General features: G+C 45.3%; 1 protein-coding gene across 2 annotated transcripts in view; it reads right to left on the bottom strand.

Annotated features, from left to right (window-relative positions):
- The window catches only part of LOC139311895 (zinc finger protein 721-like), a 33,915-nt gene that overhangs the window by 2,804 nt on the left and 5,751 nt on the right, over positions 1–25,360 (bottom strand). Inside the window, exons 1-7 of one of the 2 annotated variants that reach the window (XM_070936415.1) lie at positions 16,931–16,981; positions 15,423–15,998; positions 15,057–15,174; positions 14,860–14,942; positions 14,283–14,409; positions 11,882–13,240; positions 10,253–10,694 (exon numbers count right to left, since the gene is read on the bottom strand). In XM_070936415.1, coding sequence (XP_070792516.1) covers positions 10,672–10,694; positions 11,882–13,240; positions 14,283–14,409; positions 14,860–14,942; positions 15,057–15,174; positions 15,423–15,836 — 2,124 coding nt within the window. In that variant the 5' untranslated portion in view covers positions 15,837–15,998; positions 16,931–16,981 and the 3' untranslated portion in view covers positions 10,253–10,671. Of the gene's footprint in view, positions 1–10,252; positions 10,695–11,714; positions 13,241–14,282; positions 14,410–14,859; positions 14,943–15,056; positions 15,175–15,422; positions 15,999–16,930; positions 16,982–25,041; positions 25,071–25,360 lie in introns of those variants that run through there. The other variant, XM_070936416.1, reaches the window with a different exon arrangement.

Below are 25,360 nucleotides of genomic sequence, written 5' to 3' on the forward strand. Positions count from 1 at the left end.
TAGTTTTCTTCTACAATTCAAGGAGAGAGATCCAGTGGACAAAATGGGCATCTTGTGCAGAGTTCAGAATGAGATCTCAGTGCTTTTGACTGACGGCACAACTGAAGCACATTGGATCACGTTGGAAGTATTTGGAATGCCTTTCAGTGTAGCCAACTAAAATAGTTTTCTTGGTCAATTGGTAGTTGGGTCTTAAATTCACTAGTTATCAGTGGCTACAATTATTTCTATGGTGGGCCATGCCAAATACTGGGAAAACCCACCTGACATTTTTTGCCAGTGGTTTACTTTATCCACTGAGGGGGAAATGTAACCAAACTCCACACCTTCATGAGTGTGCTGGAAGAGATTGTAACAGGATATGTCTACGAAGATTCTCAGTCACCAGGTCATGGTTGTCCCAAAGATGCTTTTGAAAAGGCAAAATTTAAAAAAAGTATTTTTTTGTAATGGTATGTGAGAATGACCCTGGGCGATCCAGGGAGGAAGAACCCTGATGCTTACAACAGTCTGTTCAATAAAATCTGACTGTGAACCAGGAGAAGTGGACAAAGTGCTTCACAAAGGATCCCCTCAGAAGGGAAAGATAGGCTAAACTAAATATGAATTTTGAGTCTAATATTGGATTTGTATTGCTTAGAAACAGCAATTTATTACATTGAACTTTGGAACAAAGTGAAATCCATTCAAGATTCATGGACATTTTCCGATCTTTTTTCTCCTTACCTGAAGTAGCGGTTCAGCAAATCCTTCAGCTCCACCACAAAGACGAACTGATTCAAAAAATTCCAAGGATAGCTTTCTACTCTCTGTGAGAAAGAGAAAAATGGTGGAAGCAGATTTGTTAAAGAGAGACATTCCAATCAAGAGGAGCAGAAAAATCAGATAAATGTTGAACTCTCACATCACACAGAAATACTTATCCTTACCTAGAGTGATGTCCTGGCTTTGATCTTTGTGTAAGATCTCCCTGAACAGCAGCTCTTGAGAAGATCTGAATGAATCCTTCTTCCCCTTGGGATACTCAGTCATAGCTTCCAAGGATTTCTGGACATGATGTGATAGGAGAAACAAAGAAAAACAGTAAGGAATTATCATAGTGCACCTTTAAACTAGCAGACCCAAATGTCGATTTGCCAAACTTGAAAGAGAATGGAAGAATTGCCCCAAACATAGCCTCTGGAAGAAAAAGGGAACAACTCACTTTAGGTATTAATAATCCCAGAAAACTCTACCAAAAAGGAATTGACAAATTCAGAAAGATTCTCTTTAGAGCTGAAATGATTACATTCTCACACCTGCATCTTTTCCGACTCCTGGGCCAGGAGGAAGCCTTCGGCCAGGGCCACCGCCTGGGAACTAGTCTCCGCTCCACACTCTCGCACCCATTTCTCCATCTCTGGAGGAAGGACAGCCAGGAACTGCTCCAGGAGCACCAAGTCCAGTATCTGAGCCTTTGTGTGTCTTTCCGGCTGCAGCCATTGATGGCAAAGGTGGTGAAGCTGACTGCAAACATCTCGGGGATTTTTCCCCTCCTGGAACTGCACTTTTCTGAAGTGACAGCATTGAACCTCTGAACTGTTGGCTTCCTCTTCTTGGCTCTTCTGCCCAGAACTTGCCCCATTTTCCTCACAGCTCCAAGGCTGAGTAACTGGAGGGCCTTTTCCAACTCCTGCATCTGGTGGAAGTTGTCCCTCCATGTTCTCTCTGGTCTCTAATCCAGCTCCAAAATGGATGGATGGATGGATGGATTAGTAAAACTCTCCCAAGTTTTACTAATCAGTAAAACTTATTAGTAAAAATCAGTGGCCAAATCTCCTAAAGGCCATTCAGTCCTCTTCCCACACAAGATACTTTGGACTCCAAGGGAACCAGGAAAGATTTCCAACTTATATATCTGAAATGGGAAACAAAATAAACTTCAAGAACAACTGAGCATCCAGAAAACCCACATAAAACATTCTTATGAACCCACCTATATCTGGAAAGAGTTAGGAAATCTTATTAGTTGGTAGACTAACGTATCTGCGTATGAAAAAAAAATTCTCTGGTAACCTTCTGCATCAACTTCGATCAAGGACTAAAAACTTTGGATGCATACATTTAAAACATGTTTTTGATTTCTAATTGCTACTTTATTATTTATTTATTCAAATAATTTTGATGGCTACTTGTGACATTAAAAACAACCTCTGTAGAATTCAGATGATCAATGTCTCAGGTCAGAAACAGCCATTGAGATGAGTGGCTTTCTCAATCGATTTAACAGGTAAATAATCAATATTTGAAAGTCCAGTATAACTTGATACTGGAAGTTCTGCTACTAGACAGCAGAACCTCATTAACCTCCTGGCCCAAACCGCTATGGGTAGCTGAGAAATCGCAATCAACAAACCACGATGCAATGCAAACAGAATAATACCCGGATCAATAAACCAGCTACGACCTAACATTTTGATTCAAGCATCTCCCGGAAAGAGGTTTCTCACTTTTCGCCTAATCCTGAATGACTCCGACTTTTCTGGCGGTCCCGATTTTCCTCCTGGAGGAAACGCAGCGGGACCGTAGCTTTTGATTTCTTCCCTGCCTCGCCCGTGCATGCATGCACAGGGGCGGCAGGGGAACATGGGACAAGGGGCTCCCCACTTTCCAGGACTCCGAACCTGATGAAGTTTTGCGTGTCTCCACGAACGGTCCAGCCCGTGGAAGAAAAAGTCCCTCCCCACTTACTCAACTCCGGAGTCAGGTCTTGATTTCCATCCCTGCAAGGCTTCCTTGCAGCCCCTTGGACTGCTGGAAAGGCTCGGCCTAAGGCTCGTAGCGAGGGGGCGGCGGCGGGGAAACCAGAATCGGGCACTGTAGAAAGCGCGGACGCACTTTCAGCCTTGTTTGCAAAATGCCAAGGGAGGGTCTCGGACCTGGTGAAAGAGCGCATGCTCAGTTTCCTCCTAAAGCGGGTGAGGGCAGCCCTGCCTTTCTAACGGCTACCTGGGGAGCCCCCTGGTGGATCCAGCATGCAACGCCGGGATGAACCCTGCCAGGGTGTAGGATAAATCATGTTCCATGGGGGCCTGGGATGATGGGCATTGGAGTAGAAGGAAAGGCTCCCTCTGACATTGCCTGTCTACAGCAGGCAGCAATTTCTAGGCTTTCCTGTTTTTTTAATGTCTAAGAACGATCTGTGATCTTGTAAATGTAGTGTGGTGGGGGGGGAGGAAGGGAATAAGAGCAAGTTTTTGCCAGTAAGGAGGAGAAACAGAGGCAGTGAGAGAGGAGTCAGGAGTGGGTTTTTTATGGGGAAAAAGCCAGAAGGAGAGGATAGGAAAAGAGGTCTGGAAAATAGGCCTGAGAGGATAGGAAAGGAGGCTTAAGGGGGAAATGGAGAAAGGGATAGGAAGTGAAGGCAACAGGAGAGGCTTCTGTGGGGCAACCCTGTGGGAGAGAAGGGGATAGGAGAAGAAAGACCATGGACCATGAGGTACCACCCTTGCCATTATGTTTTTGGTTAATTCAACCCAAAGCAGTCTGGGATCCTCATCTTCCATTCCAATAGCACATAAGAGTAAGAAGAGTCCTGGACCACCTTCATATCTATAACACATATCCTCTGGTCTGAGACATGGGCCCTCACCGCCTGTAGAATTTGCTGTTCTGACCAAGCATCCCCAGGGATGTCAATTGTTAAACTTGTCTCTATCTCACAGTTCTGGTTCTCACATCACTTAGTGACGGTAGCGGAGTCCATTTTGCTCACTTGGCTCGTCTCTAGATGGGACACCACCACTCCCGTGGAGAAACGCCAGGAGGAAGTCCCAGACTAGCCCCCACTTGTAGCGCTACCCCCGAAATGACCGCTGGTGTCCAGGTTCTCCTGGCCCTCTTGGTATGGCCGCCGATCCACATTGGTCCCTTGCTCAGGCATTTCTACTGCCCGGGTCATGTAGTGTGATGGTCAGTCTTCTCTCAGAAGGCAGGTCACGTGTTGGGGTGATGGTCAGTCTTTTCCCAGCAGGCGGGTCATAGGATGAGATAGTATTCATGTGGCTGGGCGGCCATTCTTCCTCTCTGTTTCTCTCCTCTCTCCCTCTCTTGAATTGCCTGCTGGGTTCTCCTTCCATGGCCACTGCTCCTTCGTGGATTCCTCTGCTTGCCCCACAGAAACCTTTCCTCTCCTATCCCCTTCTCTCCCTCAGGTTTGCCCAACAGAAGCCTCTCCTATCCTATTGCCTTCACTCCCTCTCCCTTTCCCCAAGCCTCTTTCTCCATTTCCCCCTTAAGCCTCCTTTCCTATCCTCAGACCTCCTATTTTCCGGGCTGCTTTTCCTATCCTCCCGTTCTGGCTTTTTCTGCAGAACCAAAATAACCTCCCTCCTCTCTCATGGCTTATCTCCTCCTCCTCGCCAAAAACTTCCTCCTCTTATTCCCTTCCTCCCAACTCCACTATGTAAATATTGAGGCACAAATAGTGGAGGCACAAAAGGAACAGGAGTCTCTCTTTGAAGCCCAGGTTGTGTCATGTGGTTGTTGGCAAACTCCGCCATGAAGTGAGGGAAGATAAGAGAGCTGACAGAATCACAGGATGGGAAGTGAAGGCTTAAGAAAATTTGTACAGGTAGTCCTCAACTTACAACAGTTCATTTAGTGATCGTTCAAAGTTGCAATGGCACTGAAAAGTGACTGATGACCGTTTTTCAGTTATAACCTTTGTAGCATCCCCATGATCGTGTGGTTAAAATTCAGATGCTTGGCAACTGACTCATATTAATGATGGCTCCAGTGTCCCAGGGTCATGTCATCACCTTTTGCAACCTTCTGACAAAGAAGGTTAAGAAAACAAGTTCCAAAATGAAGAGAAAGCTCAAACTCATGGAAGTTTTAGAAATTTTACCTCAAAACAAGGCACCTTGATGGAGAGATGAATGGGAGAATAGTGTCTCATAGGTGACTGGAGGAAAGGTGGAATTACAAAATGAAGGAAGGCAAATCTTGAGAAGTACATATAAAGTTCAAATTCCATGAGGCAAAAAAAGAAAAATGGCTTTGTTTCAGTTTTTCAGTAGGGAAGACAGCTCAGGAAATAAGAGTAGGAAGCTGAAAGACAATGTCAGTCAATTGGACAAAACAAAGTACCAATTTTCTTCTAGCCAAAAGAGTTAAATACTCCCATGGTTTGAAGAGATTAGGTGACACTGCAAGAACAACAAAGATATTTTACATTAATGAAAGAAAGAAACTGGGAAGTAGAGTTAAGAAGCAATTTAAAAAGAATGGAATTAACATCTCTCTCTTGCCAAAAGCCTGCTTCTTTTGAGCCCACTTTTATCAGTCATCTGTAGACTGAAAAAAGATAGAAAAAACTGACATAATGGCTCCAAAACCAAAATTGGTGCCCTTTCACCAGTTTGATCCAGAACCATAAACAACCATTTTTTGAATAAACTAGCCTGAGTCTCTGAAAACGTGAAGTATTCATCCCATTCACAAATCCTTCCACAAGTTTTCCTGTGGGTTTAATTTTTAATACACTAGAAAGAATTTAAAATTGTCTTAAGAATAACCATACCTGTGATATTTAATTTTCTTTATATCCAAAATTGTTATTACATTATAATTAAAATCCAATTAACTTCAATTAAATCCAATTTATTTAAATTGAATTTAGAGATTTCCTTATGTCATAGTCAAAATAGCAATATATAGTATAGCTGTAAACTTATAACTTATATACTGTTTAATAGTGCTTTACAACACTCCATAAACAGTTTACAGAATTGGCATATTGCCTCCAACAATCTGGGTCCCCATTTTACTGGTCTTAGAAGAATGGTTTAATCAACCTTGAGCCAGTCAAAATCGAACTCCTGGCAGTCAGCAGAAATAGCTTGCAATACTGCATTCTAACCACTGCACCACCATGGCTCTAATGCTTCAAAAAGTGTTTTTGAACATGGATTTCACTTCTCATGCTCGTCTCTTTTGTGAGAGGAACTTGTCATCTTGAAACTCTTTTCATGTGATACATTGATATATATGTAATTTTGTTCTATTGCTCTTGCTTGAATTATGTCAAATTCCCAGAGAGGTAGTCGTCAAATTAGAACAGTTCATCTGGTGACCATTTGAAGTTACAACGGCACTGAAAAAAGTGACTTATGATCATTTTTTACACTTTTACAAAGCACATAATTTTGATGGCTGCTTGCAACATTGAAAACAACCTCTGTACAATTCAGAACATAATTGTGTTAGGTCACAATCAGTGATTGAGATGAGTGGCTTTCTATATCGATTTAATGGTAAATCAATCAAGATGTGCCAAGATATGGAAGCAGACAGAAATAAAGATCCAAGAGAGGAATAGGGAAGGCAAGCTAAGAAACGAACAATGAAAGCTTTAAAGTGGGTAAGAGATGATGGTTAAAAAGGGAATATGTTTAAATACAGTAGTGGCATAATCAAAGTTAGAATAGGGATGGAAACTAGAGAGGGGAGGATTAATAAAATACACATTTTTATATAATAAGAATAGTAAGAGGGAAAATTAGAATTTAAATGATGGTATTACTAAGTATACGGTAGAGTAGAAGGAAAGGCTCCCTCTGACATTGCCTGTCTGCAGCAGGCAGCAATTTCTAGACTTTCCTTTTTTTTGTAAATGTGTAAGAACAATCTGTGATATTGAGAAAATCTCTGTGGAGGCTCAAGAGGAACAGGAGCCTCTCTTTGAAGTCTAGGTTGTGTCATGTGGTTGATGGCACAATCAGGGGTGACGGTTTGGCATAAGTGGCCAGGCTGAACAGCCCTCGGGTAAATCGGGGCAGGGCGGATGGAGTTCTGTTCCTTCTGCCTTACTTCATCTTCCACCCAACGCCTTGTTTCATTCATCTTTATTCTTCTCCACTTCTTCTCCTTGATTTAATTTAATTTAATTAATTAAATTTATATGCCGCCCCTCTCCGAAGACTCAGGGCGGCTCACAACACATTTAAAAAATCATTATAAAAAGACATTGAAAAATTAAAAACATTAAAAACTCATTCACACCATTCATGGTCGGATCTCGCCAGATCACAAGAGTGAGATCAACGGCCCCAGGCCTGCCGGAAAAACCAGGTCTTCACCGCTTTTCGGAAGGCCAATAGGGTGGGGATGGTCCAGACCTCAAGAGGTAATTGGTTCCAGAGAGCTGGGGCAGCCACAGAGAAGGCCCTTCCCGGCGGGCCCGCCAGCTGACATTGTTTAGCTGACGGGACCCGGAGGAGACCAACTCTGTGGGATCTTACCGGTTGCTGGGAGCTATGCGGCAGAAGGCGGTCTCGAAGATAACCTGGCCCTGAGCCATGTAGGGCTTTAAAGGTAATAACCAACACCTTGAATTGTGACCGGAGACCAATAGGGAGCCAGTGCAGCTCGTGGAGAATTGGTGTAATGTGGGTGTACTAGGTGCAGCTACGACAGCTCGCGCGGCTGCGTTCTGGACCAACTGTAGTCTCCGAACACTTTTCAAGGGTAGCCCCATGTAGAGCGTGTTGCAATAATCTAACCGTGAGGTGACAAGGGCATGAGTGACCGTGAGGAGAGCGTCCCGATCCAAGTAGGGTCGCAATTGGTGCACCAGGCGAACCTGTGCAAAGGTCCCCCTAGCCACAGCAGTCAGATGTTGCTCTAATCTTAGCTGTGAATCTAGGAGGACACCCAAATTGCAATCCCTCCCCCCCAGAACCAAGGATGGACAATCGACATAGTCTTTAGGAGGCAATACCCACAGCCACTCGGTCTTGTCTGGGTTAAGTCTGAGCCTGTTGACTCCCATCCAGACCCTCACAGCCTCCAGGCACATCACATCCACCACATCACTGAATTGACGCGGGGTAGAGATATACAACTGGGTATCATCCACGTATTGCTGATATCTCACCCCGTGTCGTCGGATGATCTCATCCCCTCCAGTAGGAGGGGAGAGAGGAACAAGCCCTGAGGCACCCTGCAAACGAGGGGCCTAGGGGTTGACATCTGTCCTCCTACCAACACCGACTGCGGCCGACCAGAGAGATAGGAGGAGAACCACCATAACACGGTGCCTCCCACTCCCAGCTCCCTTAGTCGCCCCAGAAGGATACCATGGTCAATGGTATCGAAAGCCGCTGAGAGGTCAAGTAGCACCAAGATGGAGGAATGACCCCATCTTGGGCTCACCAGAGATCATCCATCAGTGAGACCAAGGCAATTTCCGTGCTGTAGCCAGGCCTGAAGCCAGCTAGATCAGTGGTTCTCAACCTGTGGGTCGGGACCCCTATGGGAGTCGAATGATCCTTTCACAGGGGTTGCCTAAGACCATCAGAAAACACATATTTTCAATTGTTTTAGGAATAATTTTATTGTTGGGGGTCACCACAACATGAGGAACTGTATTAAAGGGTCGCAGCATTAGGAAGGTTGAGAGCCACTGGTCTAGATAATTCGTTTCCTCCAATGACCGCAGGAGCTGAAGTGCCACCACTTTCTCTACAACCTTTCCCACAAAGGGTAGGTTGGAGGCTGGACGAAAGTTCTTTAATTCTGCTGGATCCAGGGAAGGCTTCTTGAGGAGGGGCCTTACAACCGCTTCCTTTAATGGTTGCAGAAAGGCCCCTTCCCTCAAGGACGTGTTAACTAAAGCCTGGAGCCAGCCTCGTGTCACCTCCCTACTGGCCAAAACCAGCAAGGAGGGGCACGGGTCCAACAAACAAGTGGAGGAACTCATCGCTCCTACAGCCTTGTCCACTTCCTCAGGAGTCACAGGCTCAAACTCATCCCACACAATGGGACTAAGACCTGCCCCCGTCAACTCGGTTGGATTTGCCCAATCAGAGTCCAGGTCCATCCGAATCTGAGCGACTTTATCCGACAGAAACTGTACAAACTCCTCAGCTCTACCCTGCAAGGGCTCCTCCACTCCCCCTACATTAAGGAGGGAGCGAGTCACCCTAAATAGGGCGCCTTGCAGCTCTACCCTGCAAGGGCTCCTCCACTCCCCCTACATTAAGGAGGGAGCGAGTCACCCTAAATAGGGCGCCTGGCCGTGAATCAGCGGATGCAATAAGTGCAGAAAAATGTGAGCATTTTGCCGCCCATATCGCCACTAAATAAGTCCTGATTGCCAATGTAACAGAGCAGGAGGCTGAGCAATGCACTACTAGTGCGTTGGCCACAATGAGGCAGTGTGTGGTGGAGGAAGGCGGGGGTTGCCCCCCATGCCCTGCACCAGCTTACCTGAGCACCCCGCAACCAGGCCATCAACATCCTGACAACTGCCTTGTCTTCCGGCAGCTCCAACAGCCTCATCCCGAATCCCACGTTTGTTGCTCAGCCTCTTGATCCATTGTAGCAGTGAGCAATGAGAAGCAAGCTGGTGGCCAAGCAGGGTCTTGGATGGGGTTTGTGGAGCCACCACCACAAGGCTAGGCAGTTGTAAGGACGTTAATGGCCTGGCTGTAGGGCCCTCAGGTAAGCTGGTGCTTGAGGAAGCTTCAAACTCACAGCCTTGCTTCGTTTTCCACCACCCCCACCGCCTGGTTTTGTCTTCCACTCACCAATCGCCTTGCTTTGTGGTTGCCGCACCAGTGCGTCATCCTCCTGCTCCATTACGGTGGTGAGTAAGGAGAAGTGACGAAGAATGAAGATGAACAAAGTGAGGTGATGGGGGGATGGAGGATGAAGCAGTGCCAGCTGCTGTGGAGAGCATGGCTGGTGCTGTTGCTAAGGTGGGGTGAGAGAGCGACAGAATGATCTGATCAAACCTGTGTGTGTGTATATGTGTATGAGCGGGAGGGGAGAGGAACAGAGATTGTATCCAACCTCGGAGAGTTATACTATGGCTGGTGGCTGTGTGCTTCAGGGCTGGTGGCGCGGCTTGGGGGATGGTTAATAACTGGTCTCTGCAGAAGGTAATCCCCCCACCAGACCAGACCAGACCAGCCTGGCGGCGGTGGGGTGGGAAACTAAGTGGCACCAAAGCAGCTGAAGGCATACTTGCTGTAGCTACCCTGATTCACCTCATCCCGTGGGACGAGACTCCTGCTCCCTGCCTCACCCACCAGAGACTCCTGGATTCCTTGCCCAACCCCACAGGCACCACCCACGAGTGATGTCATGCTGGGCACGCCCCAGCCCTGTCAACCACCCCAGGACGTTACCCACCCACCCCAGGACAACCACAATGCTGATCCGGCCCTCAATGAAATACAGTTTGACACCCTTGATTTAGGAAAACTAAGATTTGTATTGATGTTTTATTTCCATTATTTCAGCTGCCTTTTCAAATTCATGCCACTGGGCAGCTAACAGAAGTTCAAAACAGCAAGTGCTGGCAGCAAAAATGAGAAGAAGTTTTAGAAATTTTACCTCAAAACAAGGTGCCATGATGGAAAGATGAATGGGAGAATGGTGTCTCATAGGTGACTGGAGGAAAGGTGGAATTACATAATGCAGGAAAGCAAATCTTGAGAAATACACATAAAGATCAAATTCCATGAGGCAAAAAAGAAAAATAGCTTCGTTTCAGTTTTTCAGTAGGGAAGACAGCTCAGGAATTATGAATAGGAAGTTGAAAGAATGTAACTCATCCGGACTAAACAACATTCAAATTTTCTTCTAGCCAAACGAACTGAAGACTCCCATGGTTTGAAGAGATTACTGTGGATTTGAATGTGACACTGCAAGAACAACAAAGAGATTTATCTTCATTAATGAAAGAAAAAAACAGGGAAGTAGAGCTAAGAAGCAATTTAAAAAGAATAGAATTAACCCCTCTCTCTTGCCCAGAGCCTGGTTCTTTTGAGCCCATTTTTTTCAGTCTTCTATAATGGAAAAAATTGACATAATGGCTACAAAGCAAAACTGGTGCCCTTTCACCAGTTTGATCCAGAACCATAACTGACCAATATTTAAATAAATAGCTTTAAACTAGCCTGAGTCTCTAAAAGCCTATGAAAACACACACACACACACACACACACACACACACACACACACACACACACACACACACACACACACAGAGGTTGGATCGGATTGTTTTCTTGCTCTCTATCTTGCTACAGTGGCAGTGGCGCCGTTTCAGTGCCTGGCTGGCGGGGTGCTCAGGTAAGCCAGTGTGGGCTATGGGGGTCTTACTTCACCCTACACCTCCCCACCACCTCTTTTTGTGGCCGCCCTACCAGTGCGCTGCTCAATGTCCAGCTCTGTTACGGCAGCAAGCAAGAAGAAATGGCGAAGAACAAAGAAAGGCGTGGGTGGGAGGATGAAGCAAGGCAGGGATTGCGGAGCTGCCCCACCCACCCCGCCCCACCTTACCTGAGAGCCCTTCAACCAGGCCACCCATGCCAAACCCTCATCCCTCACATCCCCCCAGGACAGCCACATCCCTTCACTAACATGCTTTCCAGCTCTGTTCACCACTGCAACATACAGGGGATCTAACCTAGTCTGTGGGACTACAGTAAAAAAATTAATTCAGATGTTCCAACTTCTCACAAAATAAATAAATAAATCCCACGAAGTTGGAAGATCTCAACTGTTCTTTTTAATGTAGTTCCACAGACTACTTTTGTTGCCCTGCAGACGGCGGTGGTGATCTGGGCCCCTGTGCACATGCATGCACACGAGGGTGGCATGGGCCGGGCTGAAGTGACACGGGCCAGCTCCTTACAGTTTCCAGTTTCCCCCCTCTCCACGGTATGGATTCTTTCATGGAAAGTGAGATCACACATATTTTTAAAGCCCTCTCCACATTGCACACATTTATATGGTTTTTCTCCTGCATGGACCCTTATACGGGAATTCAGATTACTGCTACAATGAAAAGTCTTTTCACACTCCATGCACTGATATGGCTTCTCACCTGTGTGGATCCTCTTGTGAGAATTAAGATGACTCCTACGAGCAAAACTCTTTCCACACTCCTTACATTGATGTGGTTTCTCTCCTGTGTGGATCTTTTTGTGGGAGGTAAGACTAGAATTCCACTTAAAACCCATTCCACATTCCACACATTTATATGGCTTCTCTTCTGTGTGGATCCTTTTGTGAGAATTAAGATGGCTGCTATGAGTAAAGCTCATTCCGCACTCCTTACAGTGATATGGTTTCACTCCTGAGTGGATTTTTTGATGTCTTATAAGAGATTCATAATAACAGAAGGTTTTTTTGCACTCCATGCATTCATGTGGCTTCTCTCCTGTATGGATCTTCTTGTGGGACTCAAGATAACTGTTACGAATAAAGGTCTTTCCACACTCAGTGCATTGATATGGCTTCTCTCCTGCATGGATCTTCTTGTGGGAATTAAGACTACTGCTACAAGTAAAGCTTTTCCCACACTCCGTGCATTTATAAGGTCTTTCTCCTTTGTGACTTCTTTGATGTCTTATAAGAGAATGATTGTAACAGAAGGTTTTTCTGCATTCCATACATTGATATGGCTTCTCTCCAGTGTGGATCTTCTTGTGGGAAATAAGTTGACTGTTACAAGTAAAGCTCCTTCCACACTCCATGCATTGATATGGCTTTTCCCCTGTGTGGATCAAATTGTGGGAATTAAGACTACTGCTAGAAGTAAAGCTTTTCCCACACTCCATGCATTTATAAGGTCTTTCTCCTTTGTGATTCCTTTGATGTCTTACAAGAGATTCATAATAACAGAAGGTTTTTCTGCACTCCATGCATTGATATGGCTTCTTCTCTGTATGGATAGTTTTATGGTGAATCAGAGCGTATTTCCTACTAAAGCTCTTTCCACACTCCATGCATTGATATGGTTTCCCTTCTGTGTGGATCCTCTTATGGGAATTAAGATTACTCTTACGAGTAAAGTTCTTTCCACACTCCATGCATTTGTAAAGTTCTCCTTTGTGAATCATTTTATGAGTTCTAAGAGAGTCATTCGTACGGAAGGACTTTCCACACTCTCTGCAGGTATATGGTTTCTCTTCTGAATGTATGTTTTTATGAGAAATGAGATGATCGGATTTATTAAAGCTCTTTCCAGATTCCATGCATTGATATGGTATTTCTCCCGTATCAATGTTTGTACGGTTAGGAAGCCAATTGACCTGAGGAAAGCCTTTTTTAATTCCACTTTGTGATTGCTTTGTTTCATCACTCTTTGGTTGCATCTGATCTGCAAATTTCCCCTTTTCCCTTTTCTGATGGATGGCTTGGCATTCCTCCTTGCAAGTCTTATTCTCCTGCCCATTAAATCCTTGAAAAAGAAAAATGAAAATGAATTGTAGCAAGAAAGGGGAACAATTACAACCAAACCTTTCCTTCTGAAATTTAGCCAAAGAATCATTAATGTATTTTGGATTCTTTGTTGGCAAACACGAAGATTCCAAACTAAGGTTTTAGCAAGGACCCATTTCCAAATGTATTCCTACTGATCCTCATCAAACAGGATTGGATCACATCACAATGAATGCAAGACACATCCAGTCTTGGTTATAGCAGCCAGTGACCAAGTGCAGGTATGAATACCGAACCCTGGTAGGTAGAATCATGCTCAAGAGATAACATCATCCCTATATGTAGTCTGTCCCTCAGATTCTCGCTAATATCTTCTGTGGCATGAAATATTGTATTTTATGAGCAGAAAGCATTAAAAAAAACCAATTCCTTTATGTTAAAAAGGAAAGCTATGCATTTTTCCAATTTTTCTTTCAATAAATTTCCTTCTTCTATAAATTCAGTTTGGTCAAATGGTTAAGGCACCAGGCTAGAAACTGTTCAGCATAAATGAACTAATGCTAGCCTGTTCAACTGTTCAGGTTACTATTATTATTATTATTATTATTATTATTATTATTATTATTATTATTATTATTATTATTATTATTATTCAGACTTATATGCCGCCCTTTCTCCACGAGGACTCAGGGTGGCTCACAGCAATAAAGCAACAAGTCCAGATTAAAATTCAAACGATAAAAGAATCTAAAATTCCCATTTAAACCCCTTCAGTCCAGGCCAGCCTGGCGAAACAACCATGTTTTAAGGTCATGGCGGAAAGAGCGAAGGTCAGAGGCCACCCAAACCTCCAAGGGGAGCTGATTCCAGAGGGTAGGTGCGCATAAGAGATGAATGCTGGCTGGGTGAGTTTGGGCCAGTTTCCCTTAGCTCAACCCACGTCACAGGGTATGTCTGCTTATTTAGATATAAATAAATAAGTGCTTTTTTTATCAGAAATAATATTTAAGCCCCCACCCCATAACTTCTCTATGTTGCTCAGCACAGATAGGGATTCTTACCCAGAGAAAAGAGATTCCTGGAATTCTCCAGCATGACTTCTCCATGGAGAGCCTTTTGGTCAGCATCCAGTTGAGACCACTCATCCTTGGAGAAATGCACAGCCACTTCCTCAAAAGATACAACATCCTGAACAAGGAGAAAAGATTTTCTTTTAACAGATAATCATAAGAATAATTTGCCAGTTTACTTCCACTAATCAAGAGAGATTCAGTGAACAAATAGGCATATTCTGCAGAATTCAGAATGAGATCACTTGTAATAATATATGTCTATGGAGATTCTCAGTCACCAGATCACGGTTGTCCCAAAGATTCTTTTGAAAAGGCAGAAAAGAATATTTTTTTTGTAATGGTATGTGAGAATAACCCTGGTAGACAGAAGGAAGAGCCCCGATGCTGACAACAATCTGGCAAAGCAGGAGAGGTGGAGAAAGCATCTCACAAAGGATCCCCTCAGAAGGGAGAAATAGGCCAGGCTGCATATTGCTTAGAAACAGCAATTTATTATAATAAATTCTAAAACAAAATGAAATCCATCCAGGTTTCATGGACATTTTCTGATCTTTTTCCTCCTTACCTGAAGTAGTGGTTCAGCCAGTCCTTCAGCCCCACCACAAAGAGGAGGAGATTCTAAAATTTCCAAGGACAGTTTTCTACTCTCTGTAAGATAGAGAAAAATGGTGGAAGCAGATTTGTTATAAAGAGAGTGATTCCAATCAAGAGGAGCAAAAGAATCAGCTAAATGTTACATTACACAGAAAGAGCTTTTCTTACCTGGCACAGTGTCCTGACTTTGATCTTTGTGTAAGGTCTCTTTGAACAAAAGCTCTTGAGAAGATCTGAATGAATCTTTCCTCCCCTTGGAAAACCCAGTCTTAGCTTCCAAGGATTTCTGGAGATGAAGTGAGGTGAGAAACAAAGAAAGAGTATTAATGAATTATCATACTGCACCTTTAAACCAGCAGATCCCACTATCCATCGCCGAAATTCGAAACAGAATGGAAAAATTGCTCCAAACACATTTTCTGGAAGAAAAATGGAACAACAGGCCATATGAGTTAATAATCCCAGAAAACATTGCAAAAAAGGAATTCACAAATTAAGAATCTCTTTAGAGCTGCTAAGACTACATTCTCACACCTGCAATTCTTTTTGCCTCTTTTCCTCCTCCTGGTTGAGCAAGAAGCCTTCGGCCAGGGCCACCGCCTGTGAAGTGGTCTCTGCTCCACACTCCCGCACCCATTTCTTCATCTCTGGGGGAAGGACAGCCAGGAACTGCTTCAGGAGCACCAAGTCCAGCATCTGAGCCTTTGTGTGTATTTCTGGCTGCAACCACTGATGGCAAAGACGGTGAAGCTGACTGCAAACATCTCGGGGACTCTTCCCCTCCTGGAACTGCACTTTTCTAAAGTGACAATATTGGATCTCTGAACTGTTGGCTTCCTCTTCTTGGCTCTTCTGCCCAGAATTTGCCCCATTCTTCCCACAGCTCCAAGGCTGAGTAGCTGCAGGGCCTTTTCCAATACCTGTATCTGCTGGGCTTTGTCCCTCCATTTTCTCTAATTTCTAATCCAGCTCCAAAATGGATGGATGGATCTCCCCAACTGTTACTAATCAGATGAAGTCTGGCCAAACACCTAAAGGCTATTCAGCCCTCTTTGAACACAAGATAGTCTGGACTGCAGACGAACCAGGAAAGATTTCCAACTTATATATCTGAAATGGAAAACACAGCCTGTTCAATATGGTGAGGTAACAAATCTGAATACTGAGCAACCTCTTCCACTTCCTCCCAAAAAAAGAAGAAAAAGAAATCCAGCAATATCTGTAAGGAGGGGGTATCTTATTAGGAAGATTGACTACAGGGGGGCTGGGGGTTAGGTATTTGCCCGATGTCTGAACCCCGCCAGTGACCCTCCCCACTTCTTGTTTGAGACAAGCACCAGGCACAGGATGGTGCAGAAAAAGAAGCAGAAGTGATGCTTAATTCTATTACTGGCAGAAGCAAAACAATATTTATGAAGCGAAAGGGCAGTAAAACTAATTCTACTGATACTATTAATATGTCCCACTAATTCTACCTATTCTATTATTATTATGTCCCTTCAGCACAATCGAAATCTTAAATCTCTTTAAGTTTACAAACAGCAATTGAGATGAGAACCGCATCAAACTCCTGGCCCAAACTCCAGAAGGCAGAATGAAGAAACCATCGTCCTAGGCATACAGAACGAATATCTCAATGTATTAACATGATGTGGAGGATCTTGTGATGTGCTGGAAGAACCAGTTGGTGGTGAAAGGGCTGGAAACCAGGAAACCGAGTTCCAGTCCTTGCACACCTTATATCCAATTTCTTGCACACGGAGTTGCAGCCTTGCATACAAAGCCAGCAGGAGCGACTTCGGCAGGGCGCTTCTCTCAGCCTAGGAAAGAGGAGGAGGGGGAATCCCCTTCGGAAAACAAGGCAGGAAATTTGCAGGAAATTGTCCAGGAGTCAAGACTGGATTTTTCCTATCTGCGATCCCCCCAAAAGGAGCAGCCGCAGTTTTGCTGTCTCTCCTGCCTGGCCCGTGCATGGACTGTGGGGTGGGGGTGGGGGAGGGGAACATGGGACCACGGGATCTCCCTTTCCCATAACTCCGAACCTGATGAAGTTTTGCAGGTTGTGATGCACGCCTCCAGTAACAACATCTGGATCTCCATCCGTGGAAGATTTCCCTGCAAACTCTTGGACTTCTGGAGAAACTCAGCCAAGGTTCACAGCGAAGGGGAGCCGGATCGGACACGGTAGAAAAGCCAGATGCGATCCCAGCCTTTTCTGGGAGTGAAAAAAAAGGGGGGGGGAGGGCCCGGAGAACACTTGTGACGGGGTAAGAACAATGCGCATGCTCAGTTTTTTTCGAAAGCGGGAGGGGGTGGGGGCGGTGCTCGGCTTTTCCAACGGCTATCGAGGGAGCCCCCTGGAGGATCCTGCGAGTGATCCCAGAGGACATGGAGGGCATCATCATTTCCATGTGGGACTCGGATGATGGGCATTGGACTAGATTGGGGGATGGTTAATCCCAGTTCATGGTGCGGTGGAGAAGGTGGAAGGCGAACCCCCAGGAGACTAGACCAGCGTGGCGGGGGTGGTGTAGGAAACTGAGTGGCGCCAAAATCGGCTGTAGCTGCCTTGCCTCACCTCATCCCATGGGATGAAAAAGGGGCATCAAAAGGAAACAAGTTCCAAAATGGAGACAAAACTCAAACTCATGGAAGTTTTAGCAATTTTACCTCAAAACAAGGCGCCATGATGGAGAGATGAATGGGAGATTAGTGTTTCATAGGTAACTGGAGGAAAGGTGGAATTACAAAATGGAGGAAGGCAAATCTTGATAAGTACGAATAAAGCTCAAATTCCATGAGGCAAAAAAGAAAAATGGTTTCATTTCGGTTTTTCAGTAGGGAAGACAGCTCAGGAAATATGAGTAGGAAGTTGAAAAATAATGAAAGGCTAAACAACATTCAAATTTTCTTCTAGCCAAATGAACTGAAGACTCCCATAGTTTGAAGTGGATTTGAAGGTGACATTGCAAGTACAAAGAGATTTACATTAATGAAAGAAAAAAAACATGGAAGTAGAGCTAAGAAGCGATTTTAAAAGATTAGAATTAACACCTCTCTCTTGCCAAAAGCCTGGTTCTTTTGAGCCCATTTTTGAGCCCATGGCTAAGCCCACGCCTTAGCGACGTAGGCATGACTTAGCCGTGGAAGCAGGTCCAGGCAGTGAAGAGGGAACTGCTGTCTTTGAGGCGAAGGGAGAAGAGGAAGCGCTGAAGCGGGGAGTCCGTGTCTTGTGAGCTGTCGAGAGAAATACAATTCTATGGCGACTTACCTAGAATTTATCCAGCAAAATGAAGAGCGTGATGACGTTCACTTCAGTTGGAATGTTTGGCCTTCCAGCAGATTGGAGGCCACCAGAATGGTTGTTCCATTGGCTTGTCTTCTAACACCTTTGAAAGAATGGTTCGATTTACCGTCTGTCCAGTATGAGCCTGTTTTATGCAGTAGACCAACCTGCAAAACTGTTCTCAATCCACTCTGTCAAGTTGATTACAGAGCCAAGCTTTGGGCTTGTAACTTCTGCTTTCAGAGGAACCAGTTTTCTTCAACATATGCAGGCATATCTGAAGTGAATCAGCTAGCAGAACTTATGCCCCAGTTTTCTACAATAGAATATATAGTCCAGCGTGGCCCTCAGACACCCCTAGTCTTTATGTGGTAGACACCAGTGGTGGGTTGCTCCCGGTTCGCAAGAACCGGTAGTAAAAAAAATGTAGTAGTTCAGAGAACCGGTAATAAGATTGGCTGGCCACGCCCCAGAACCAGTCCCCTGCCCAGTCGCCGCTCACTTACCCTGCTCACCTCATCAGTGGCTTTGGTTTTTTTTACTTTTAAAAGTATTTTTTCTGATGATCGTGTGGCTCAGCTGGGATTGTCAGAGGCTTCTGAAAGTATTTTTTCTGCAACCTCTTCAGAGGTTGTAGAAAAAATGCTTTTAAAAGCTTCTTTTTTTTTATTAAAGAGTTTTACAAAACAAAAAAAGGCTTTTAAAGGGATTATTTTTCCCTACAACCTCTTCCAAAAATCAGTTTAAAAGCCTCTGATGATCCAAGCTGAGTTGCCTAATTGGCAGAGGCTTTTTTCTTTTAAATGGCTCTGACAATCCAAGATGAGTTTCCTGATCGGCAGAAGCTTGAAGAGGTTGCAGAAAAAAAATGCTCTTAGAAGCTTCTGATGATCAGGCAAATCTGCTGGGATCGGCAGAGGCTTTTAAAAGAAAAAAAGCCTCTGCCGATCCCAGCAGATTTGCCTGATTGCCAGAAGCTTCTAAGAGCATTTTTTTTCTGCAACCTCTTCAAGCTTCTGCTGATTAAGCAACTCAGCTTGGATCCTCAGAGGCTTTTAAAGGGATTTTTTGAAGAGGTTGTAGGAAAAAAAATCTCTTTAAAAGCCTCTGGCGATCCCAGCAGATTAGCCTGATCGTCAGAAGCTTTTAAAAGCATTTTTTTCTGCAACCTCTTAAGGTTGTAAAAAAAATGCTTTTAAAAGTAAAAGGAAAAAAAAAAGTTGGCCACGCCCACCCAGTCACATTACCAAGCCACACCCACAGAATAAGCCACACCCACAGAACCGGTAGTAAAAAATTTTAGAACCCTCCCCTGGCAGACACATGTTTGGAAGAGGAGGACTTACAAGCTTTGAAAGAATCCTTGCAAATGTTCTGCCCCAGCTACGGACCCCAAAGAACGCAGCACACAGAAAGTCCGTTCAAACCTTAGTTTACTAAATAAACCAGTTTTTTACAACAACGGCTGTTAATTAACTGCCTTAACAGCCGCCAAGAATTCAAAGAATAATACTGAAAGCTTACTGTGGTTGGCAGAATGCCCAGAAGCAATTTGCAGGAAGTTGGTAAGATAAGCAAGACAAGACACGAAGGTATGTGAACGAAGCTGTTCCCTGCAAATTACTTCAGTCGGCGTTCCACCTTAAATAGGCTAAGGGAGTGGCCAATTAGCCCCAAGCCTTACTCTCGAGACCTTCTCCTGAAGAGCCACTCCTGCCTTTTGGCAGCTCTGTGCGCCCGTGCATCGAGAAGAGGCTCCTGCTCTTCGTCCTCTTCACTTAAGGGAGCTTCTGGAGATTCTGAAGGCTCTGGCTAAATCCCCGTGTCTGGCACCACATCTTCTCCAGCCTCCTCATTGTCTGACTCGAGTGCCAGCTGCACAGGCTGCTGGCGCAGTACCACACCAGCCTCCTCGCTGTTGGAATCAGCTACTAGCTGCACAGGCCGCTCATGAGCCACAACAGCAAATGTCGTTAAGTCTGCTTCCTCCTGATGCTCTTGTGGGCTTGATTACCTGGCAGGACAAAATTCCAAATAGTGCAGTCTTGGAACGTGCTGGCATGTATACTTGCCAGCACGTATACATGCCAGCACGTTATGTATATAGAAATATACATGTATATACATATTTCTAGCATACAAATATACATGTATATTTCTAGTATGGTATACAGTATTGAAACAGCAACGTCTATGCTGGCTGGGGCATGTCGGGAGAATGGCTGATGGTTGGATTCCGAAAGATCTCCTGTATGAAGAATCAGTACAGGGAAAGCACCTCAGAGGGAGACCACAGCTGCGATATAAGGGTATCTGCAAGAGGGACTAAAGGCCTTGGGAATGGACATTAACAACTGGGAAACCTAGACCACTGATCGTTCATCTTGGAGGCTAAAGATGCAGCATGGCCTTCTCCAATTCGAAGAGACACTTGTTCAGCAGGTTTATTTATTTATTTATTTATTATTCGAATTTCTATACCGCCCTTCTCCTTTCGGACTCAGGGCGGTGAACAGCCAAAATAAAAAACATTTATACATAAGTGCGATTAAAAAATAGATTTAAAATAATTAAATTTGGCCCATAGTTTAAAATTTATCAATTTAAAATCCATATCAAAATTTAAAACCAACCATAAAATCATAAAATCAAGAGAGACCGGCTAACTGAAAGAGATGAGTTTTTAGGGCCCGACGAAAGGTCCGGAGGTCGGAGATCATTCGTATCTCTGGGGGTAGATTGTTCCAAAGGGTAGGTGCCACCACAGAGAAGGCTCTCCTCCTGGGGGTCGCCAGCCGGCATTGTCTAGCTGACGGCACCCTGAGGAGGCCCTCTCTGTGGGAGCGAACTGGCCGGTGGGAGGCTATTGGTGGCAGAAGGCGGTCCCGTAAGTACCCTGGCCCTAAGCCATGGAGCACTTTAAAGGTGATCACCAACACCTTGAAGCGCACCCAGAAGTCCACTGGAAGCCAATGCAGCTCGCGCAGGAGGAGTCACATGGGAGCGCCCAGTCGCTCCCATAATCCCCCGCGCGGCCGCATTCTGCACCAGTTGGAGCCTCCGGGTGTACCCCAAGGGGAGCCCCATGTAGAGAGCGTTACAATAGTCCAGACGAGAGGTGACGAGTGCTTGAGTGACTGTGCGTAGGGAGTCCCGATCCAGAAAGGGGCGCAACTGGCATATCAGGCGAACCTGATAAAAAGCCCCCCTGGCCACGGCCGTCATATGCCCTTCTAAAGACAGCCGTGCGTCCAGGAGGACGCCCAAGTTGCGGGCCCTTTCCGTGGGGGCCAATGATTCGCCCCCAATAACCAGCGATGGTGTCAGCTGGCTATACCGGGACGCCGGCAGCCACAGCCACTCGGTCTTGGAAGGGTTGAGTCGAAGCCTGTTTCTCCCCATCCAGACCCGCACAGCCTCCAGGCACTGGGACATCACTTCCAAGGCATCGTTGGGATGGTCTGGGGTGGAGATGTACAGCTGAGTATCATCAGCGTACTGATGGAACTCCACCCCAAAACCACGGATGATCTCACCCAGCGGCTTCACATAAATGTTGAACAGGAGGGGCGAGAGGACCGACCCTTGTGGCACCCCACAAACAAGGCGCCTCGGGGTCGACCGCTGCCCCCGTCAACGCGGATTGCGACCGGTCGGAGAGATAGGAGGAGAACCACCACAAAACGGTGCCCCCCACTCCCAATCCCTCCAGCCGGCGCAACATGATACCATGGTCGATGGTATCAAAAACCGCTGAGAGGTCTAACAGGACCAGGATAGAGGAGTAACCCCTATCCCGAGCCCTCCAGAGATCATCCACCAACGCGACCAATGCCGTTTCTGTGCTGTACCCAGGTCTGAAGCCGGACTGGAGCGGATCCAAATAGACAGCTTCATCCAGGTACTGGGGAAGCTGTCGCGCCACCACACTCTCAACAACCTTCGCAATAAAGCGAAGGTTGGAGACTGGACGATAGTTAGCCAAAACAGGTTGAGGCAAAGAGGCAGTCCTGGAACCAGCGAAATCTTGGGGCTGGGCAGGGGACAGTGTGGAGGGGATTGCCAATCTGGAATTGGCCTTTTTAGTCACACTAGATGCTGTTTTAGGACCTCTTTCCAGAGGACGATACCAGTCTCTTGACACTGAAGGATGCCAATAATAATGGAAAACATTGACACAATGACTACAAAACCAAAATTGGTGCCCTTTCACCAGTTTGATCCAGAACCATAATTGAGCAGTATTTGAATAAACAGCTTCAAAGTAGCTCGAGTCTCTGAAAACCTAAAGTATTCCTCCCCCCCTCCAAATCCTTCCAAAAGTTTTCCTGACTTTAATTTTAATTAAAAAGAATTTAAAAATGTCTCATTGACAACCATACCAACGATATTTAATTTTATTTATATCCAAAATTAATTTTATTCCATTCCAATTAAAATCCAATTAATTTCAACTAATCCCAATTTAAATTGAATTTAGATATTTCCTTATCATCTCATAGAAAGACAAAATAGCAATATATAGCACTTAAACTTATATACTGCTTCATAGTGCTTTACAACACTCCATAAACGGTTTACAGAATCAACATATTTCCCCGTTTTACTGGTCTCAGATGAATGGAAGGCTCAATCAACCTTGTGCCGGTCAGAATCAAACTCCTGGCAGTCAGCAGAAAAAGCTTGCAACACTGCATTCTAACCAATGTACCACCATGGCCCTAATGCTTCAAAAAGTGTCTTTGAACACGGATTTCACTTTCTCATTCTGGTTTCTTTTGTGAGAGGAATTTATCATTCTGAAATGAGGGATTGATCTTGTTCTGGTTTGCACAAAAAAGGCAAGTTATTGCACAAAAAAGGCAAGTTAGTTTATTATTCAAATGGTATTTGTATGGGATTTTAGTCAACTATAATTTACAACAGTTCATTTAGTGATTGTAACCTGACAGCAACATCAATGAAAAAATCAGATTCACCTCACAATCGTGTTACTAATTTAACTGCAATGATTCACTTAACAAATGTGAGAAAAAAAGTTGTGAAATGGAGCACAACTCACTTAACAAGTGTTTCACTTAGCTATCGGAATTTTGGGCTCAATTGCAGGCCTAAATCTGTATTTCTATTGAACCTCTTCCCACATTTCCTTTATTGATATGGTTTCTCCCGAGTGTGGATCCTTCTATGGCAAGGGTGTCAAACTCGATTTCATTGGGGGCTGCATCAGGGTTATGGTTGACTTTTTTTGGGGGGGGAGTAGGCGTGGCCAGCTGTTGTGCTCATTCTCCTTGACCAGGTTGCTCATGGTGTGTGTTTGAGGGCAAAGTGTGTGAGTCAGAGGGAGGCCCACTCCCTCTCCTTGCAAGGAGACCTGGCTTTGTAACCAAAGCATCCTCAGCAATAGGATTGGAGAACACCAGGAGAGGTCTGGAGGAGGGAACAAGGGGATGGCGAAAGGCAGCAGGGCTGCTGGTAGCCAAGAGCTAAGGCAGGATTTATCTCAGACTCTCACTGTCTCATTATAATCTCCTTCCTTCCTTCTGTCTTTCTTCCCTTTTTTCTTTTTCCTTCCCTCTTCATTATCTTTTCTTTCTTTATCCTTCCCCTTTTTCCTCTTGCTCTCTTCCCCGTTCCTTCTCTTCCTTTGTCTTTCCTGTTCCTTCTTGGATGCTCAAATGCAAAAGGGGAAATATTTCTTGATGCCTCGACTTCTGATCAATGCCACTTTTGCTAGTAGTTTGTGGCCACTTAAAAGACTGAGAACAAACCAGGCTCAGTTGATCCCATGCTTGTATTTCGTGGGGGCATCCACAGACAACAGTACAGCAAACTGTCAAAATGATGGCTCTGATAGTTGATAAGAGCCCCTCTGTTTTTTATGTGCAACAGCTTTTGCGTTTAAGAACAGAGGTAAGTTAGTTGCTTTTCTATATACATAATCCTTAAAAGGGCTCTCCTGTAGGGATAGGGAGAGGTGGGGGGAGAGGGATCAAATCCAACCTCAGAGTTATACTAGGGCTGGCGGCTGCGTGTGAACCATGCTTCAGCCGGGCCACCCAAGACGTTGGATCAGATTGCTCTCTCTCTCTCTCTCTCTCTCTCACGCACACAGGTTGGATCAGATTGCCCTCTTGCTCTCTGTCTCGCTGTGGTAGCACTCGCCAGCTTGAGTGCCCTAGTTGAGGCACAGATCGCGCTCTCTCTCTTTCATACACACACACAAACAGAAATTAGATCAGATTGTTCTCTTGCTCTCTTTCTTGCTACAGCAGCAGTGGCGCTTCAGTGCCTGGCCAGCGGGGCGCTCAGGTAAGCAAGTGTGGGCTGTGGGGGGCAGCTCTGCACCCGTCTTGCTTCATTCTCACCTCCCCACCGCCTCTCTTTGTGGCTGCACCAGTGCGTTGCTCAACATCCTGCTCTGATACAACAGCAAGGAAGGAGAAGTGGCAAAGAACGAAGAAAAGCAGGGGGGGGTGGGGGACAAAGCAAGGCAGGGATTGCAGAGCTGCCCACCCACCCAGCCCGATCTTACCTGAGGGCCGTTAAACCAGGCTATCCATGCCAAGCCCTCCCACCCCCACATTCCCCCAGGGCAGCACATCCCTTCACTAACCTGCTTTCCAGCTCTGTTCACCACTGCGGCATGCAGGGCAGCTAACCTAGTCTGCGGGACTACGGTAAAAAAATTAGTTCAGATGTTCCAACTTCTCAAAAAAAAAAGATCTCATGAAGTTGGAAAATCTCAACTATTCTTTGTACCATACTTCCACATACTATTTTTGCTGCCCTGCACACAGCGGTGGCGATCTGGGCCCCTGTATGTATGCATGCACACTAGGATGGTATGGGCCGGGTTGAATTGACGCAGGCCAGCTCCTTAGTTTCCAGGATGGCTGCATGGGCGGGATCTGACCTCATCATGGGAGGCATCGGCCCCCCTCCCCCGGTATGGATTCTTTCATGGAAAATGAGATCACAAGTATTTTTAAAACCCTCTCCACATTGCACACATTTATATGGTTTTTCCTCCTACATGGATCCTTATATGGGAATTAAGACTACTGCTACGAGTAAACGTCTTTCCACACTCCATGCATTGATATGGTTTCCTGTGTGGATCCTCTTGTGCGAATTTAGATGACTGCTATATCCAACATGGAACTGTTGGATAGTTCCATGTTGG

This window comes from Pituophis catenifer, unplaced genomic scaffold (assembly GCF_029215685.1).
Source record: "Pituophis catenifer annectens isolate HBS135680 unplaced genomic scaffold, rPitCat1.0.hap2 SCAF_2, whole genome shotgun sequence".
NCBI classification, from domain to species: Eukaryota; Metazoa; Chordata; class Lepidosauria; order Squamata; family Colubridae; genus Pituophis; species Pituophis catenifer.